The sequence below is a fragment of the Solanum dulcamara genome, chromosome 7 (assembly GCF_947179165.1).
Source record: "Solanum dulcamara chromosome 7, daSolDulc1.2, whole genome shotgun sequence".
Classification (NCBI taxonomy): domain Eukaryota; kingdom Viridiplantae; phylum Streptophyta; class Magnoliopsida; order Solanales; family Solanaceae; genus Solanum; species Solanum dulcamara.
The window spans coordinates 59,377,501-59,399,061 of NC_077243.1; the positions used below are offsets into that span (position 1 = coordinate 59,377,501).

The window sequence follows — 21,561 nt, forward strand, 5'->3', positions numbered from 1 at the left end:
TCTACACTCAGCTTGGGTTGAGGTATTAGAGTTTGGGAAGGGTTTGGTTCAAGTCTCGAAAATGGTGATATTATTGAAATCCTTTTGGCTCCGTTCTTTTTCCTTTAGTTATTCTTGCATTTGTCGGGATTATGAGAGTCCGTGCAGGTGGTTACTCTTTACTTGTACACAAGCGTACCCATCGAGTTTATGGGAGCCCGATGGATTTAATTAGATTCTTTCTCTTTGTTTGTTAGTACGCTCGTGTGCATACCTATATTTACTTTTTGCCCTGTCTTTGGTTGTGATCCTTTACTCGTATTTCAGTTTACTTTTTCTTATCTTGCTTAGTCGGCCTATGATACCTACTGGGTACCTATTGTTTTGGTACTCATAATATACTCTGCATCTATTTTTGTGATGTAGGTATGAGTACTAGCTACTAGCATTGATTCGAGCAAGCTGCGGTCATGATCGAAGCGAGGGTGAGCACATTGCGTCTTGGATTTACTTGTCTCCCTCTATATATACATTTTGCATGTCTTTTGCTTTTTAGACAGCTGTGTTTTCGTGGTCCACTTTTGGGACTTGTACTCTTTTACTAATAGCTCTGTACAGGTGAATCTAGATTCTAGAAGGGATTTTTTTATTTATATATATTTAGTTGCTTTTGCCCATTCATGTATGCTCCTATTTCTTTATTATTTTAGATTGAATTATTGGTCTTTACCCTGGCATCCCATCACTTATAATTCTGGGATATAAGTCAGATTGCCCACTGGTGGGTCATAGTAGGTGCTATCATGACCTGGGAAATCAGGTCGTGATAAGTTGGTATCAAAGCCCCAGGTTCCTTGGTGTCACTTGTATAGAGATAACGTCTGGTAGAGTCTTGTGGATCAGCGCAGAGACGTCTGTGACTTATCCTCGGGAGGCTACATGATGTCTTTAGGAACGTGTCTTTTATATCATTATCGTGTAGTGTGTGTCTTGTTGGTTTCTGAAAAACTCACCTGTTCCACTCTTTTACAAGATGGCTCACACGTGCACTGGAGGTAGAGGCCGACCTCAGGTTGTACCAGTAGCTCCAGCACATCAGAAGCCAATGGGACCGAGACCAACCTAACCACCACCCGAGCTAACCACAACGTCAAACCTACATGCGATGTTCACCCAGATTTTGGATGTTATTTGGGGTCTGTAGCAGGTCCCCAGCTTCCATCGTTGTAGCATTGCAGGACCAGCCTACGCTAGTTGCACTGGTTGTTCAGCAGCCACTGGCACCGGCTGCTAAGCCTTATGATTTGGAGGGCGTCATGCCACTCTGGGAGCAAAAGATGCTCAGGGTATTCCTTAGACTATCACCACCGAGATTTTCTAGGGATGTGGGTGAGGATGCCCATGAGTTTCTACTTACATGTCACGAGCGGCTGCAGACCTTTGGTTTAGTGGAGTCTAGAGAAGCTGACTTCACTTCTTACTAGCTAAATAGTCCTGCCCGACAATAGTAGCGTACATACCTAGAGACCAGGCCTACTGGGTTCCCACCGGTGACATGGGCTGAGTTTTAAGAGACCTTCTTGGGCTAATTTATTCCTAGAGCGTCAAAGATTAGCTCTGAGATAAATTTTCATGGTTATAGCAAGGCTCCATAACAGTATCGGAGTACGAATCCTGATTCTACTAGCTCTCCAAGTATGCCTCTATGATCTTACCTATAGAGTAGGAGAGAGTTCGGGTAGCTCATTTATGAAGGTGGTAGACCATACCCACACGCTTGAGCAACTCCATTGGGAGGTCCAAGAGGGCAGAGACAAGAGATCTAAACAAGAAGATAGCCATGATGGGCATCATATTAGAACCAGAGAGTCCTATGATAGATCTCGCCAGAGATTTCTATTGGGTTAGTCCAGTCTCCCCTTTTAGGCCTCCCTTCAGAATTCAGAGGGTGATCAGCATCGTCAAGTTGGCTCTAGTGCCGATCCGAGTCAGGGTCAAAATGGTTCGTAGGTGGTTTCTTCCCACCGAGATGGCCGATCTCCAACTTTCAGCCAATATTTATAGAGGTTCTATGAGTAAGGGGAGCTAGATCATTGGTCCCGGAAGTGACCTCACCGCAGGCTAGCCTTACTAGCTCTATGGACACCTAGATCTGTGCCAACACCAGCACCTCTAATTAGAGGTAGAGGCCAGGGCCAGGACCACAGAGATGGTTATTAGGGTGCCCAGGGAGGTCCCCAGGGAGGCAGGTCAGGAGGCAGAGTTGATGCGCAGGGTAGAGGAGCCTAGGTCCATTTCTATGCAGCTCTAGCTAGAGTAGAAGATGAGGCCTCAAACGATGTAATCACTGGTAAGGTTTTATTATACCATCAACCTGCATCCTCTTTATTTGATCTAGGCTCCACATATTCTTATATATCTATATATTGTGCCCCTTGATTAAGTATGAGCTCGGAGCCATTAGTTGATTTATTGTGTGTTTCGACCCTGATAGGTGATTTTTTAATAGTTGATCAGTTCTTTAGATTTTATGTGGTGACTATTCAGGGGCGTGACATTAGGGTTGATCTCATTTTGCTCTATGGTGGATTTTGATTTGATTTTGGGCATGGAATAGTTATCCCCTCACCGTATGGTCTTGGATTGCTATGCCAAGACCATTACCTTATCCATGCTTGGTATTCTACTGGTGGTGTGGTAAGTCTCTTATAGTCGCAACCGGTTGGGGTGATCTTTTTTGTTCGGGTCTAGAGGTTAGTGGCTAGTGGGTGTTTGGCATACTTGGCTTGTGCTAGAGATGTGAGTAGAGGCGGCCCTATAGTTGATTTGGTACCCATAGTCTGAGACTTTGGAGATGTGTTTCCTACCAATATTCCTTGCCTTCCTCCTGACCGCAATATTGACTTTGCTATTGATGTAGAGCCGGGTACTCATCCTATTTCTGTCCCACCATACCATATGGCCCCCGTAGAGTGAAAGGAGCTCAGTTTCCAGCTTCATGATCTTTTGGATAAGGGATTCGTTAGGCCTAGTGTATCACCTTGGGTGCCCTAATCCTATTCGTTAAGAAAAAAGACGGTATTATGCAAATGTGTATCGATTACAAGTAGTTGAACAAGTTAACAGTGAAGAACCATTACCCCATGCTTAGGATTGATGACCTATTCGACCAGCTTTAGGGTAACCTGGTATTTTCTAAGATTGATTTGAGATTCGGCTACCACCAGTTGAGGATTAGGGCAGCAAATGCCCTAAGACCGCATTTAGGACTCATTACAACCATTATAAGTTCCTAGTGATGTCTTTTGGGTTGACTAGTGCCCCTACCGCATTCATAGACTTGATAACACTGGTGTTTAGGCCATCCTTGGACTCATTTGTCATAGTCTTCATCGATGATATTCTGGTATACTCATAGAGTTGGGAGGAGCATGAGCAACATTTGAAAGTATTGCTCTAAACTTTGAGAGATTAGTGGCTTTATGCCAAGTTCTCAAAGTGCGAGTTTTGGTTTGAGTCTGTAGCATTCTTGGGGAACGTAGTGTCCAAGGATGGCATTACAGTAAATCCGATGAAGATTAAGGCTATTCGTGATTGGGCCAGACCATATCTATGACTGAGATTCGTAGCTTCGTCGGATTATCAAGGTACTACAAGCACTTTATTAAGGGGTTTTCTACTATAGCGGTACCCTGACTTGGCTGACTCGCCAGGATGTTCCATCTGTGTGGTCGGAGGAGCGAGAGATGAGCTTTTTAAGGCTCAAGAAGTTACTTACAACCGCTCTTATATTAACTCTTCTAGTTGAGGGCTAGGGATTTACCATTTATTATGACGTATCCAGTATTGGTTTGGGTTGTGTACTAATGCAGCTTGGCCGGGTTATTGCTTATCTGTCGAGGTAGCTTAAGCTGCACGAGAGAAACTACCTCACTCATGACTTGGAGTAGTTTTTTCTCTTAAGACTTGGAGGTACTACCTGTATGGAGTTCAATGTGACATTTGCACTGATCATAGGAGTCTTTAGTACATTATGAGCCTGAGGGATCTTAATTTGAGGCAACGCTGGTGGATTGAGCTCCTGAAGGACCATGACCTCTCTATTGTCTACCATCTGGGAAAGACAAATGTAGTAGTAGACGGCTTGAGTTGGAAGGCTATGAGTATGGGTAGTCTAGCCTTTCTTTCTATTGTGGAGTGACCATTAACTTTAGACATCCAGTCCTTGGCTAATCGGATAATTCGACTAGAGATCTCTGATTCCCGGTGCGTGTTAGCTTATATGGGGGCTCATTCATGTCTGTTGGACTAGATTCGCAACCATCATTTTAAGGATGAGGAGTTAGTATCACTACGAGATCGAGTTTTAAGAGGTGATGCTGGCTTGGCTATATTAGATTCAAATGGGGTTTTGAGGTTTGGTGGCCGTCTCTATGTTTCGAGAGTTGGAGGTTTGATTTAGATGATCCTTAGTGAGGCTCATGACTCCAGGTATTCTATCCATCAGGGCATCGCTAAGATGTATCGTGACTTGAGGCAACACTACTAGTGGAGCAACATGATGAGAGATATTACGAATTATATATCACATTGTTTGAGTTGCCAGCATGTTAAGGCCGAACATTTGAGGCATATTGGCGAGGTTCAGAGATTACCCATTCCTGAGTGGAAATGGGAGTGGATCACCATAGATTTTATTGTGGGGTTGCCTCGCATTTCCCGTGGTCTTGATAGTATTTGGGTTATCGTAGATCGATTAACCAAGTTAGCGCACTTCCTTCCCATTCATACTTTCTACAGTGCTGAGAGGTTAGCTGTATCTACATTCGGAAGGTGGTTCGCCTTCTTGGTGTGCCTGTTTCTATCATCTCAGATGGGGGCTCACAGTTCACATCTAACTTTTGGAGGACTTTTCAAGAGGATTTGGGTACCCGTGTTGACCTTAGCACAACTTTCTACCTATAGATTGATGGTCAGTCAGAGTATACTATACAAGTTCTCAAGGATATATCGTGGGCTTGTGTTATGGATTTTGGAGGTTAGTGGGATCAGTTCTTGCCCTTGGCAGAATTTACGTACATCTACCACTCCAGTATTCTGATGGCCCTATTTGAGGCCTTATATGGTAGGAGTTGTCTCTCTCCAGTTGGTTGGTTTGAGTCTACAGATCCCATGCCGCAGGGTACAAACTTGATGCAGGAGTCCTTAGATCATGTGAGGGTGATTCAGGATAGGTTCAGAATAACTCAGAGTAGACACTGAAGCTATACGGATCGTAAGTGTTGATTATTGAGATTTGTCGTTGGTGATAGAGTATTCTTCAGTGTATCACCCATAAAGGGCATGATGAGATTTGGGAGGCAGGACAAGCTTAGCCCCATGTATATTGGCCTTTTCGAGATATTGAGGACAGTTGGCGTGGTCGCATATGAGTTAGCTTTGCCCCTGACCTTTTCAGCTATTTATCCAGTTTTTCATTTTTGATGCTATGTCGGTATGTGTCAGACGAGTCCCATGTGCTTCAATATGACGCGGTTGACTTGAATGATCATTTGAGCTATATTGAGGAGCCAGTTACTATTTTGGCCAGAGATGTCAGGTAGTTATGTTCCAGAGCCATTCCTATGGTTAAGTTCCATTGGAGGCATCATCTAGTCGAGGAGGCTACCTGGAAGACCGAGCATGAGATGCGGGCACAGTTCCCCACCTTATTTGAGGCTTCAGGTACTTCTTATCTCTTATTTTTGAGGATGAAAGTTATTTTAGTAGTGGATGTTGTAATGACCCTCCAGGTCATTTTTGAAGTTAAATATTCATTCCGTCATATAGAGAATTCTTGTAGCGACCCCAAGTCATTTATGACTTGCTGGCATTGACTGTTCGGTCACCTGGTCATTAGTGGGTTTTAGGCCTGTTTTCCTATTTTAGAGCTTTTAAAAAGTTGACTTCGATTATAATTTTAGGAAAATGACCTCAAAATAGAATTTTAATGGTTCCATCAGCTCTGGAATTGCCAAATTAGGCTAGTAACATGGTTGACATGAGTACCAAGGCAATCGATATGAGTTTAGGACCATTTTGCACTTTCGCCTTAGAAATTTGGCCTATAGTTGACTTTGGTCAACTTTCTTAGAAAATGCATTCGAAATAAAATTCTGACAGCGCGGTTAGCTCTAGAATGTCGAGTTTGATCTAGAACAACCCTTCGTTCCTTTTCTGAGGATTTCGGTATAATCCCGAGGCCCGTTGTGGAAATAGGCTGAAAATGGAACTTAGGTGTGGGACCCACTTTTCATTATGGGAATTTCGAATGCGCCATTGAGTCAGGAATATTGAATTTGGTGGGGTAGCATATCTCATTTGCGCGTATGGAATTTTGAACGAATTCCGAGCACCCCATTAGAATATTTGAGCTTGAGAGAACTCAGATTTTTAGTTGATATCTGGTGCAGGGAGATTTATTCTCTCCTATCGCGGGCCCTTGGCCGCATTCACGGAGGTCCAAGAAGTTGTTCTCCATGTTTGCGGATCCATGGCCGCGTTCACAGAGATGTGGGACTTTTCCCTCCAAGTTCGCAGGCCTCTGGCCGCGTTTGCGAAGGCTAAATCTTGGTCTTTTAATAAAAGAGGAAGTACGAATTTTCAACATATATTTCCTTCCATAGAATCTCAAATTAGGTGATTCAAAGGTCTAGATTCAAGAGAATTTTGTAGGGAATCCGGTGGTGAGCTTAGAATTTTGAGAGGAGGCATCGTGTGAGGTAAATGTTTGAAATTAGCTACTGATTTAGTCATTTTCGGATTGATATTTTATTGATTTTTTGGAGATTGTATCTTGATCATATGAGCTCCATTTTTAGTGATTTTGGAGGCTAAATTGTGGAATTTTTCACAAGGAACATTATTGTATAATTTTTTTTGGATTGGGAGAGTTTCATTTTTGAGTAATCACTAATCAAATTTGCTGCCATTTTCATCTTTTTAGTCTGAATTTTGAGCATTTTTTTGCATGATCGTCTTACGTTGTTTTTACACCCCGAATTGTGCTGTAATTTTATCTTTGAGCTTAGGGTGCTATTTAGGACCTATATTTTGGGTCAATTCCAGAATTTCGAACGCAGGTCCCACATTATCTATTTTAGACCCCGAAATTGGTCTGTCTTTGAATTCGATCATTTTAGTGTCATAACGATCATATTAATGTTGTGATTCTATTATTAATAGAATGGAATCATTCGGAGGCTGCTTGAAAGGGAAAAACTCCAGTTTCATGAGTTCGAGCGAGCGCGGTCGGCCTACAGGTAGGCTATAATTTTCCCCTCTTGAGACTAAGCTTGTTTAGGCAACTGTATATTGATTAGTATGAGTTTGGAGGGGGTTAGGTGTCGAGCATACTAAATTCCTAGAATTCATGTCCTAGGTATTATTTTTGGGAAATTATTGTACTGTTTAAGCATGACTCCTGTGGTTGTTCCTATCCTCTGATGAGTATTGTGCCTGTGGTTATATGTTTGGAAGCATGTTTGGCCTTAGTCTAGGCTTAGAATAGTGATTTCCTTTGACTTGCGCGAGTTTGGTGCCATTGGGCCTTAGAACTTCTCCGACATTGTTTTGAACGGTTAGCTCTTTGTAGACTGATATAACATACTTGAGTCTGGTAGTTTGAGCTTTAGCTAGCCGGTAACACAACTTGTGACCTTACCTCCATAATGCCCTATTCTCCTATCGGTCCTGTATTTCTTGGTTCTTGATTCTTGGGGGTCTTCTTGAAGATTTGGGTTATATTTAGTTTAGGCTGAAGTAGTGCATTGATGACACTAGGTTTGTGGGTACTCCCTGTGACGTATGATTGGTCGCTAATTCTAATCCGGTTCACTCCTTTAGCTATAGTTACTAGGTTAAAGTTTGGTCCAGCTTACTGGTGTCCAGTTCCTTGGCTATAATTACTCGGTTAAAGTCCGTGGTCTAGCTTACCTGTGTTCGGCTCCTTAGCTACAATTACCCAGTTGAAGCTCATGGTCTAGCTTACCCGTGTTTGACCCTTGTCTATAGCTATCTGATTAAGGTACGAGGTCTAGCTTACTCATGTCAACTCATTAGCTACAGTTACCCAATTGAAGTCCGTGGTCCAACTTATAAGTGATTAAATTCTTGATTCCTTGATGAATCTTTGGTTCAATGTCTTCATCTACTCTTAGCTTTGGGTTGAGGTATTAGAGTTTGGGAAGGTTTCGGTTCAAGTTTGGGAAATAGTGATATTATTGGAATCCTTTTGGTTCCATTCTTTTTCCTTCAGCTATTCTTGCATTTGTCGGGCATATGAGAGTCTGTGCAGGTGGTTACTCTTTACTTGTGCACTAGCGTACCCGTCGGGTTTATGGGAGCCTGGTGGATTTAGTTATATTCTTTCTCTTTGTTTGTTAGGACGCTCATGTGCATACCTATATTTACTTTTTGCCCTATTTTTGGTTGTGATCCTTTACTTGCGTTTTAGTTTACTTTCGCTTATCTTTCTCAGTTGGCCTATGATACCTACTGGGTACCTATTGTTTTGGTACTCATATTACACTCTGCATCTATTTTTGTGATGCAGGTCCGAGTACTAGCTACCAACATTAATTCAAGCCAACTGTGATCGTGATTGGAGGTGAGGGTGAGCACATTGCGTCCTGGATTTACCCATCTCCCTTTATATATATATTTTTCCTGTCTTTTGCTTTTTGAGACAACTCTATTCTGTGGTCCACTTTTGGGACTTGTACTCTTTTACTAGTAGCTTTGTAAGGGTGACTTCCAGGTTCTGGGAGAGATCCTTTTGTTTGTATATATTTAGTTTATTCCGCCCGTTTATGTATGCTCCTATTATTGCTTTACTATTTTAGATAAAATTGTTGGTCTTCTACCCTGACATCCCATTACTTACAATTCTAGGATATGAGTCGGCTTGCTTACTGGTGGGTCATAGTAGGCGTCATCATGACCTGAGAAATTGGGTCATGACAATGTTAGAGAGCAAGAGTCTATGTTGTCGCTTTCTCATTTTGAGACTTATGCTTATATTGAGTTTATGCTTTCGTACCCTTTGATCCTTTTTGTTTACTTCATTTATCTTATATATTCTCATGAATGTTATGCTAAGAGGCTAGGTTGGGGTCTTCAGGATTCTAATCGCCATGTTACAACTAGGCCCTAGGTTAGGTCGTGATAGTAGGCTATCCGCAGTCTAAGGTTCGGTGTACGTACTTTCCAGCTCTGGACTTATCGAGTTCTTATCTTAGTAGTTTATATATTCTGTGCACCCATCAGACTTATAGGGGTCCGTTCGAGCTTAATTTTAAACTTGCGCAAGTGTGTACCTTCTGGGCTTAAGGGGTCCGGTTAGGTTTTAGTTAGCTAGTTACTTACTTCATTTATGTTCCTTATTACACTCGTGTGCATTTCAATTAGACTTCCGTACCTTGACCTCTGTTCTGCTTAAATCCTAATTTTCACATTGCTTTTACTTTTCAAGCTCAGTCGGCCTATAATGCCTACGAGGTACCTATTATTTTGGTACTCATACTATATTCTGCATTTGTTTTCATGATGCAGGTCCGAGCACTAGCTATCAATGTTGAGTTTAATATAGCAACTATCATATTTGGAAGCGAGGGTGAGCACATGACATCTTGAATCATACCTGTCTCTAGGGGTATACACGTCAAACTGACTTGTGGTTTGGTTGGGTAGGTTTGGCGTTAAAAAGAAAAAAAAATTACTTGTCATTCCAGGATATTGATTGGCTTACCTACTAGTGGGTTGTAGTAGGTACTATCATGAATCGTGAAATGGGGTCATGACGTTAAAGTAGTAGATGTTAAATACAGTAACTCAATTAGGTTGAGATCGAATCGCACACGAAGCGTACTAGAATTCTTTTATAATTTGATGATGAAATCCAATCCAATAACTATTATTGGAAAATTGAGTTATTTTTATGAGAGTCTACTAACTACTTTAACTACTTGGATTTTTATCAACAATAAATGCGAACTAGGGTTATAGAACCCAAGCAAATACTTTACTATTCATTCATTCAGTTGTGTTCATTGTGCAAAACTAATGAATCTATGTCTCATAAAGCCTCTCAGCCCAATTAAGAGAATATCATCCTAAGTCATTTTTGGCACTAGAGTGTCAAATTAATTTGTTCATCCATCGAAAGTATCAAGTAAACTATCCTCTCTGGAGCTCGTTGATAGCACCAAATCTTTGTTAATGATGTTTTTTCCTAATTTTTACTTCTATAGACAAGTAAGTCAAAATACGGGAGAGTTATTTTGAATATTGTCAACCATTCACAGAAAATGTTAATTAGAAAAGGCTTTTAATATACATAATCACCTCTTCATGAACAAATTATTTATCATAAAGTATTTATTATCATCATTCCTATTCTAAGTTTCATAATCTTAGTTATGAGTTTAGTTATCCATAACTAGCGAAATATAATAACTTTAATAAATTAAACTACTAAGAAACATAAATGTGGAAGAAAGTAATAAAAACCTTTGATTAAAGAAGCACTAGCAAGCCAATCTTTTTCGTTCCACAATAATCTCCTAAAACTATAAAGTAAGCCTTAAAACTAAAAACAATGGATTCTAAGCTCTATGACTAAGTTGTAATCCTCTACTAATGATCTGTAACCCTAAAACATCGTCAAAAGACATTAATAATTGTAGGGTCAAAATCCTAATCCTGATTGAACTCTTCTTTGATTGGGTCAAACTCAGTCTGTCGGACAATAAGGCCACGACACGAGGTCCATCACGAGGGGATCTACCTGATGGAGCGGGGTCCGTTCGAACCCTAACTCCCTTTGTTGAGTCTTTGATTTTTAATTTCTAAATAGGTACGGTGCGAGGCTCATTTCATAGTTCTTCCTGTAGCTATTATTGCTCTATTTAAGTTTGAATTACTTTGCTTTGCATTTCAATCCATCATATGGATATTTTCTTGTTATTTTTTTGGCCTGAAATCAACCTAATTATGTTTATTAGTTCATCATAATATATCATCAATAAACACAAGGATGTTCACAAGATTATATTTAGAACTTAGCTAAAATATAGGTAAAACATGGTGTTTGAATGTGTAAATACACCCACTTCACCACCCCATACTTAGAGTTATTCATCCTCGAACAACTCTTCTTATCCTCTACAGACCCAATATCACATCAGCGCTAATTAGACAAGGTCACTCACAAACTCTGATTCACATAGACAATTTAATCATGATTTGGAATTTACTCATTCAAGCACAATTTTCAAAGTGAAGACTTTTGATGCAGACCTACAACTACTAGACAAACTATTCATCACATATATACATCCAACATGCTAAGATGCAAGTATTAAAGTCATTAAGGCACTAGTTCTATATCACGATCCAATTTTTCAGGTCATGACGACACCTACTATAACATGCCAGTAAGTAAGCCAACTCATAAATCTGGAATGACAAGTAATGGATTTGAGGGCAGAAACTAACCATAAATGGAAAATTCTAACCTACATAGAAAAAATAAGCAGAAGCAAAATCAAAACATAATATATATAACTAAAGACTCCTACCAGAACCTAGAAGTCACAAGTACAGAGCTATTATAAAATAAAAGATGAGTACAAGTCCCAAAGGTAGACCAGAAATATAGACAAAAACTGGCTAGTCTCAAAAAGGCAAAAACTGGGTCATCCATAGTGAAGGAAACAAAAATGATTCCAAAATGTCAAGTGCTCACCCTAGTCTCTGAAGGTGACTGTAATAGGCTTGATCTATCCACGGCGGTAGCTGGTGCTCGATCCTGCATAACCAAAATAGATGCAGAATATAGTATGAGTACCAAGACAACAGGTACCCAGTAGGCATCATAGGCCGATTGAGCAGGAAAGGTAATAACAATATGAAAAAGATAAATAAGCCTAACTAGGAGTCATAGTAAGCATCTAAAGTGAAAAGGGTACTATCTAAGAGACTACAACTAACTAAACCCAACTAGGCCCCCATAAGCCCAGCCAGGACACTCGTGCGCAAGTTTAAATAAAAATCCGTATGAACCCCCATAAGCTCGCTGGAAATACAGAATAGCTACAACTACTAAGGTTAGGATAAAAGAATCTACGATGCCAAGAACCGAAGAACCACGTCATTTCAAAACCAAGAATCTCTAAGAATCGCTGAACAAGGAATGCTCTAGGGGTCGAGGCCAGGATTGGGACCCAGAAGTTTGCTCAAATATTCAATGTGGCCGAGGCCGATGAGTCCCCGAATGTGTACCATAATGTATTAGTAAGGTCGAGCCAGGGCTAAGTACTCGGATGCTCTCCATAATACATCAGTAAGGTCGAGGTTAGGGCTGGGTACCCAGATGCTCACCATAATACATCAGTAAGGTCGAGGCCAGGGTTGGGTACCCGGATTCTTACCATAATACATTAGTAAGGTCGAGGTCGAGGTTAGGTACCTGGATTCTCGCCATGCTAGCAAGTTGGTAGAGCCAGGGACTGAGCACCCAGATGGAATTTCAGAACGGAGGCTGGGTCTAGGTACCCTGATGCCCATAGATATTTTATCCGATGGTGCCTAATATTCTTTTTTCCAACTGGACGCTAATAGTTTTGAGAATCTCCTCCCCAATGAATCAAATGATAAACCACCAAATCTTAAACCAGAGCCGAAAGAGAATAATCACAAGGTCTAGTATCGCCGACGCATCTCAAAAGTCACAATTCATAAGAACAAGGTTACCGCTTAGCTAAGGTCAAACTACCGGGCACTAGCCTACTATACCATTCTACAAGGATCTAAGCTTACTGGAGTGATACCGTGGAAACTAAAGAAACTTTACATCCTATACTAAGGACAACATGCTCTATAATACCAACATCATATGCATTCAATTCCACTTACAATTCTAACAAATAGTGGAAAGGATCACTTACTTTCAATTACCCAAAAAACCTAATAATAGCCTAAAACATGATTTTTAACACCTAAGATATAAAAATAAGATACCCAACCCAAATTCTAACAATCTCAACATGCTTTTACACATTCCAACTCAATCTAAAGGAAGAAAAGTCGTAGCCTACATGTAGGCTAAACATGAGTACTTCAAATTACTATGTTGGAGCTTTTCCCTTTCGACCAGCCTCGAAATGCTGCCATGTTGTCAAAAATAGAATCACAACGTTGTTACGGATTTTTAGACACTAATTTCATAATTTTTGGAGATGGACTAATTTCAGGGTTTAAAATGAGAAATATGGGACCCCATTCAGAAATTTCGAAATTGACCCCAAAAATAGGTTCTAAACAGCACCCCAAGCTCAAGGATTAATTCCAAACATAATGCGGGCTTGGAAAAATCAAACGAGTCGATCATGCAATAAATTCCTAAATTTTAAGCGCAAAAGATAAATATGGCAGCATCTTTGATTAGTGATTTCTCACAATCGATACCCCTATGACTCAAACCAAATATACTATGATATTCCTTGTGAAAACCCCACATATTAGCTTTTAAAAATCACTAAAAATAGAGCTAAAATGGCTAAGATACAATCCTCAAAAATTCAACATAAATTAAATCTGAAAATGACTAAAGGCAACAACTAGTTTCGTAAATTTACCTAACAGGAAGCCTCCCCTCAAGTTTCTGAGCTTACCAACAGTTTTTACATAAAATTCTCTTGATTTTAGACTATTGAATCACCAAAATAAGGTTTATATAGACCAAGAAATAAATTCTCAAAGTTCTTCAAAAAATTCACTCCGAAAATGGACATTGCAGCAGCTAGAATCAAGATTTTACCTTAATCGAATTCCCCAAATCAGGTTCCGAGCTCCCAATACGTTCTTCTCAAAATATCTCACAAGTTTTCCTTTTGAATCACCCAATTTGGAGCTTTAGAACTCACGTTATGGGGTTTTGAAATGGGAGAAAATACACAAAAATGGAAGTGCACCAGCAACTGCTGCACTATTTTTGCACAGTCCAAAAATTCTCCGACGGGGTGCTCGGGATTCATTCGGACCCCATGCATTAAAATAATATATGATACCCTACCAAATTTGATATTCAAGACTTAATGGCGCATTGGAAATTCTTATACGAGGTCATTTTAATGAAAAACGGATTCCACACCAAAGTGCCATTTTAAGCCAAATTCACAATGGGCCTCGAGATTAGACTGAAAGCCTCAGAAAGCAAATCAACGATCGATCTAGATTAAACTCGATATTCTAAAATTAATCATATTGTCAGAATTTTTATCCGAGTGTATTTTCCAAGAATGTTGACTAAAGTCAACCATAGGCTAACTTTCAAAGTCAAAAGAGCCAAATGGCCTCAAACTCGTATTAATTGCCTTAAAAATCATGCCAAACATATTCCTAGCCTAATATGGCCATTCAGGAGCTTATGGAACCATGAAAATTTAAATTTGAGGCCTCCTTGATCCAACACTCGAAAAGTCGCAACTAAACCAACTTAGGCCTTCAAAATACTAAAATGGGCTCGGGACCTCTAATAATTCAACCAACACTTCTGCTAGACCAAAAACCATCTCCTGAATCCAACAGAGATGTCAAAATTCCATTTCGAGCATCAAAACTCCAAAAATTGACCAAAGTCAAACCTTGGTCTAAAATTCCTCAAATTCCCAACTCAAGACCTAAAATCTTTGTTACAACTCCAAATTTGATTCTGTAAACTCTCCTAGGAAAATTTCCATATTCTGGAGCTTTTGAAATTGACAGAATTCCATTTCAAGACCCGTAGCTCTAATTGACCACAAATACCACTTTTGAACACTTAAAGCTTATGAAAAAAATAATTAAACTCAAAATTTCCAAAGACTCAACTTTTCATAGAATTTTCTAAAAATCAACACTCGGTACCAATTAGAAATGACTCGGGGCAACTAATGGGAGGGATAAAATAGTCAGTTTATGAAAAGTTCCAATAATGCTTTGGATCGGTGTGGAGACATTCGTGACTTATCTTCGAGAGGCTATAAGATATTTTTAGGAACGTGTCTCTTTTATATCATTGTTGTGCAGAGTTTGTCTTATCAGTTTCTAAAAATCTCACTTGACTTATTTTTATATATATGTATATTGTTCCCCTCGACTGAATATGAGTTAAGAGCCCTTAGTTGAGTCCTTGTGTGTTTTGACCCCAGTAGGTGATTCTTTAGAAGTGGATCAAGTATTTAGATTGTGTGTGGTAACTATTCACTGGTGATACACTAAGGTTGATCTCATTTTGCTTGATATGGTGTATTTTAACTTGATTATGGACATGGACTGGTGATCTCCTTACTGCGTGGTTTTGTATTGCTATTCCAAGACCGTTACCTTAGCCATGCTAGGTATTCCACCGGTGGTATGGTAGGGCTCTTACAGTCACACGCCAGGTGGGGTAATCTCTTTTGTTCAAACTTGGAGGTTAATAGCTGGCGGATGTTTGACATATTTAGCTTGTATTAGGGATGTGAGTAGGGAGGGCCCTACGGTTGATTCAATACCTATAGTCTGAGAGTTTGCAAATGTTAGTTCTGCCGACCTGCCTGGTCTTTCTCCTAATCGTGATATTGACTTCACCATTAATTTAGAACCGAGTACTCATCCCATTTCCATCCCTCTGTAATGTATGGCCCCTCAGAGATAAAGGAACTCGGTCTTCACCTTCAGGATCTCTTAGATAAGGGATTTATTTAGCCTAGCGTATCTCCTTGGGGTGACCTATCCTATTCGTTAAGAAGAAAGACTGTACTATGCGGATATGTATTGATTACAGGCAGTTGAACAAGGTGAAGGTAAAGAACCATTACCCATGCCTAGGATTGATGACCTATTCGACCAGCTTCAGGGTGTCGTGGTATTTTCTAAGATTAATTTGAGATTTGGCTACCAACAGTTGAGGTCGTGGTATTTTCTAAGATTAATTTGAGATCTGGCTACCAACAGTTGAGGATTAGGGAAGCCAGCGTCCGTAAAACCACTTTTAGGACTCGTTACGACCACTATGAGTTCCTAGTGATGTCTTTTGAGTTGACTAATGCCTATGCCTCATTAATGACCTTGATGACTTAAGTATTTAGGTCGTACTTGAACTCATTTTTCATAGTCTTCATCGATGACATTCTGTTATACTCGCGGAATCAGAATGAGCATGAGCAACATTTGAGAGTAGTGCTCTAGCCTTTGAGAGATCAGCGGCTTTATGCCAAGTTCTCAAAGTATGAGTTTTGGATGGAGTTCGTAGCATTGTTGGGGCACGTGGTGTCCCAGGATGGCATTATGGTAGATCCGATAAAGATTGAGGCTATTCGTGATTGGGCCAGGCCCACCTTTGTGATTGAGATTTATAGCTTCATCGGATTAGCATAGTGCTACAGGCACTTTATTGAGGGATTTTCTACCACAGTGTCACCTTTGACTCGGCTTACTCACCATGATATTCCGTTTGTGTGGTCGGAGGAGTGTGAAAAGAGCTTTCTGAGACTCAAGGAGTTGCTTTCCACCATTCTTATATTGACTCTTCCAGTTGAAGGCAAGTGATTCACCATTTATTGTGATGCATCCGACATTGGTTTGGGTTGTTTACTAATATAGAAGTGCGGGGTTATTGCTTATGCATTGAGACAACTTAAGTTGTATGAGCACAACTACCCCACTCATGACTTAGAGTTGGTGGCGGTAGTTTTTACTCTTAAGATTTAAAGGCACTACCTATATGGAGTTTGATGCGAGATCTACATTAATCATAGAAGCCAGGTCAGTATCATGGTTTTATGTCACCTCCAGTTAGAGGTAGTGCTTAGAGTGTTACTGGTGATGCTTCAGGTGTTCAGACTGAGGTCGATCAGGATCCATTCTATGCTTCCACAGGTTAGCTAGAGGTTGAGGATCCAAGTATTGGTTGTATTTGCCTGATTTCCTTGTTTTGCTCTATATTGCTTATTTTATGTGGTTTTGGGGTTTTCATATGCATATGTATCTATTTTGCTTGTTAGTTACCTACTAACTATTGTGACTGCCTTATCTAGACTCATGTGCATGTGTTTTAGCTCTATAGCTAATTTCTTTAAGTAGTGGATCGACTATGTTGATTTCCTATTTTGAGTAGTGGCTATTGAGCAACTTCCAGTGCCTTGTCTTGGTGGTTCTGTTCTGAGTTTGCAGTCAGGCTAGTTAGCTTCCTCTATTGTCTCCCTTACCATTAATTTTGTGGTAGTATCATTCCTTGTTAGATAGGTGGCTAGACTTGCTTTGTTTGGTGCTGGGAGTTGTGGTGCTGGTGGTTTTGGTTGGATTAGAAGGTTACCGTAGTTAGAGGTTGTCCCATTAGGTTAGTGGTTGAATTGTTCTTCGTACAATTATGCATAACTAGCTTTGATTTGATTAGTAACCCCCCCTCTGCCATTCTAGTTTTCTTGGCTTAGACAGTTTTACTTATTACTTCGCATCGATTGGTTCGTAGTTGAAAGGTTGGTTGTTAAGGTAGTATGTGATGGAGGTGTAGCATCTATGGAGTTATGGTAGATTCTTCTTGTTGATTCCTCTTTATGCCTTATTGGTATTTTAAGTCCTCAGACTGTGGAGTTGAGGTTTACTCTCTTTTACCTACCTGGTGGGAAAGTTGGTTGGAAATCTCATTTATAGGATGGGGTCAAGGTAATTTATAGGGTGTGAGATTTTGAATTTGTTTAGGATGGAAAGCTTAATTTTGGCATATTCGGTAGATTATGGTATTTGTGAGTGGGAGCAGATACCCTTGGACTATTACTGATCGGCTGTCCATGCTTGTATGCCGCCTACTAGCTTGGTTTCCCTCGGACTAGGATGATTGGTTCAGACTTAAGGTGGCAGAGTGTTTTATGGGCATATAATGCCAGTTTTTCAAAAGTTTCTATGGTAGAGGTGAGTCATTGGGGTTGAACTCAGTGCGGTCTTGTCGTTTGCGGTACCATCATCCTTTAGAGCGGAGTGTTCAATTATAGAAAGTGAGTTTTAGCTTGGGTTCTTGGTTTTTTAAGATGAGATTGGGATTTTAGGCTTTGCCCAAGATGTTTTCTTGTTTTGGTTGGTTTCATCCTTCGATGTTCAGATAGAGTATGTAACTCCTTCGAGGCTGGTGTTGTATGGTTCAGTAGGCAATTTTTGGATGGAGTTGAAGGTTTTCAAGATAGCTAAGGACTGGTAGAAAGCTTTTAGTGGCTTAGAGAAAAGGATTTGAAAGCATAGGACAAGTATTTGGAATTTTGAGTGAGTTGTATCTGCCATGGTCCTTTATTGCTCATTTAAGTGGTTTTGGTTTAGTTTGGTCATCCTCAATTAAAATCTGGTGGTTTTGGTCAAGTCCGGGCTAAGCGAATGAGAGTTGGAGCCTAAGAAAGGAGTGAAGGAGTTTTTGGAGTACGAAGTGAATTTGGGGATTTTCCTCTTAGCCTGAGATCTGTGATGGTGTTATTCGACCCGAGAGGGTGTTCGAGGTTCTAGCAAAGTGTGTGGGCATGGAACCTTCATCCTTTGGTGCCTCCAAGCTATGATTGTACTTTTACTTTCGCGGATGAAAGTTCTTTTAGTGGTGGATGATGTAATTTCTGAAGGTCATCTTTGGAATTTTCTATAAAATGACCACTTTACCCATCCCTTTAGTTGCTCCGAGTCATTTTTGATTGGTACCTGTTGGTTTTTAGAAAATACTATGAAAAATTGAGTCTTTGAAAATTTTGAGTTGTCATAAGCTTTTTTTTATTTTGTTATTTTAATGAAATTTGGGGGGGGGGGGGGGGGCGTTTAGGGGCTGAGCAATACCCCTAAGCCTTAACATAAATAAAATAACATAACAAGAGTACAAAGAGGGGGGCATAAACCTTACTTCCAATCCTAAGATAGTACATATGTTGACTAACCTACTAAGGTCTGTCAACTTATCCCCATACTATGATATGTAAACCTAGTACTAATACGCCTAAGGAGAGGACTCCTCTCGATACAAAATAACTAGGAAAACATAAACAAGGGAGATTCTCCCCTTACATAGTAAGTAAAGAGAAACAAAAACCAAAACCTATTCAAGATAGCGATAACAAAGAGACATAGCCAAATTGAAAAGGGGTAGATAACAAAAGGATATAGAGAATTTGATATCATACTAACATAAATAGGGTCTCAAGAGCTTAAGGAGATTTTTTGATCCTTTTCAGCTTCTTTCTGCTGAGTTTGGATTTATAGAAAATACTACCTATCTAACTTCCTCTATTGTAGGCATATCTTGAAGAAACTGGTTTTGCTCCTGTGTGACCATTATTGGAATATACTAAAGAACACTCATGACCAATGAAGATCTGACTAAAGTGATCACATGCCGCGGTAGCTATATTATCATCACCTTGTATCCATTCTTCATTTTCTGTCAAAATCTAGTGAATGAAAAATCTCCTCCTCCTTCCTCTCATCAAACCATAAAAGTACTTGGAGTTTGCATCATCTTCTCTAAACCACTATAATTGAGTTTTTTGCTTGAGAAAAGACTCCTCCACTTTTAAGTATCTAATATATTCAGCATTTAGTGCATGAAGCTTAGTTCTATTCTCCTCTGAATTGTTGTTGATCACCTCTTCTTCAAAGTTTCTGACCTTTTCTTCATATTCTATAGCTTTAGAAAAGATGTCCCCATATTCTTTCCTGGACCAATTGATGAGAGTAGCAGATAACCTCTTCATTTTCTGATGAAGCACCCACATGGGATCCCAGATAGTCCTCTATTCCAACATTCTCTAACATATTCATAAAATTCTTGTTATCTATCCAATAGTGGAGAAACTTGAAATATATTTTCTTATTCTCCTCTCTTATAATCATCTCCATCAGTAAAGGATTATGATCAGAACCAACTGATGGGAGGTGAGTTATGGTAGTTTGAGGCATTCTAGCAAGCCATTTGTCATTGACTAATGCTCTATCCAATCTCTTCCATACCCTAGCTTTCTCATCTCTTTGATTGCACCAGGTGAAGTGTTGACCACTATACTCCAGGTCCAACAAACCACATGCTTCAATAACACTTATAAACTCAAAGTTGTTATTCATATTATAAGGAATTCTCCCTTTTTTCTCCTCAATAGAGGTGATGCATTGAAGTCTCCAATGGTGCACCAGGGTCTATCTAGATTGGAGAAGTGTAGAAGTCTGTCCCATAAAGGTCTTTTGAGATGACCTTTGCATTTTGCATAGATAAAAGAGATAATAAAGCTATCCAGAAACACCACAAGTTTAAGATCACAAGTAATCTGCTGGTCATCTACTTCCATAATATTGCATGTATAATCAGCTATCCAAAAGAGCCAAATATTTCCATTCTGATTGCAGTAGGCACTGTCTATGTCCAGCTGGATTTTGTAACTATTGAGTTGAGAATTGTCTGAGAATGGTTCAAGAATGGCTACTAGAGAGATATTATGCAACTTTTTGAGATTTTGAATTCCTTCCAATGATCATTTGGTATTGATACTCCTAGCATTCCAACATAGAGCTTTAATCATTATAAACCTCTACTTTTGGATCTAGTTGTGAGTCTACTAGAGTTAGCAGATATACTGATAGCTGAATATTTGTTATCTTATTTCTGACTTTTTCTGCCTCTTGGAGATAGACCTTATTTGCCTACAGCCTCCTGTACTTCAGCTTGAAAGTCACTATTGTAAGAGGGTGCAAGTGTTTTGATAAGGTGTTCACTAGTTTATGCTTATTCAATTTTCTCATCCATGGACTGATTGTCATGATCCACTTCATCCTCCAAGTTAAGCACTCCATACTCATCAGTAGTCTTAGTGATAGAGTTGAATCTGAGTGGTTCTATAATTTAGTGGTTTGTGACTGTTGATTCTGATTTGTCTGCCCACTAATTCCTTTTTTGTCCATTTCATTTTGTTGTCTTCTCTTAATAGCATCCCTCTTTTTCTTGCTTAACCTCTCCTAAGATTTGTTGTTGGAGATTTTATCAATATCAAATTCCTCTCTGCTATAACTAGCATTTTTTCTACAACTTTCTTGATCGTCTCCTTTCTGAGTCCCTAGTGGAATAATATGATCCCTTTCTGGCTGAGGTAAATGAGTACCAGTGATCCCTTTTGATTATTTGTTGACATTCTCTTCAACACCTTTAGCACCATTTTTCAGCATACTGTGATCTTTTTTTCCTGTATCTTTTTGAGAACTATGACTTTATTGCTTGTTATTGTGTGGATGATGGATTTGTTAAGTGGTTACAGAGGCTCTAAGGTCACTCTTATGGTTATTTTTTGGGTTCTCATGCAAAACATGAGACAAATCCCACCCTCTGGACACCCCTTCCTGCACATTAGTAGGTTTCTCCTTTTCCTTTCTATCCATACCTTTTTCAGCTTCAATATCAGCAACAATATTAAAAGAGGGGTTCTGGGATATGGGGAGCATTAAGTAAAAACTTGGTATTCTTGAGCTTTTGGTATACTGATTTGTTCCACCAGTATCATCACAATTGAG

General features: G+C 39.7%; 1 protein-coding gene across 1 annotated transcript; it reads right to left on the reverse strand.

Moving 5' to 3' along the window:
• Window positions 1-19,695: 19,695 nt before the first annotated feature.
• On the reverse strand, window positions 19,696-20,127 carry LOC129894765 (uncharacterized). The gene has a single exon (XM_055970413.1). It carries the CDS (start codon window positions 20,125-20,127, stop codon window positions 19,696-19,698), a length of 432 nt encoding a protein of 143 aa, XP_055826388.1.
• Window positions 20,128-21,561: the final 1,434 nt, after the last annotated feature.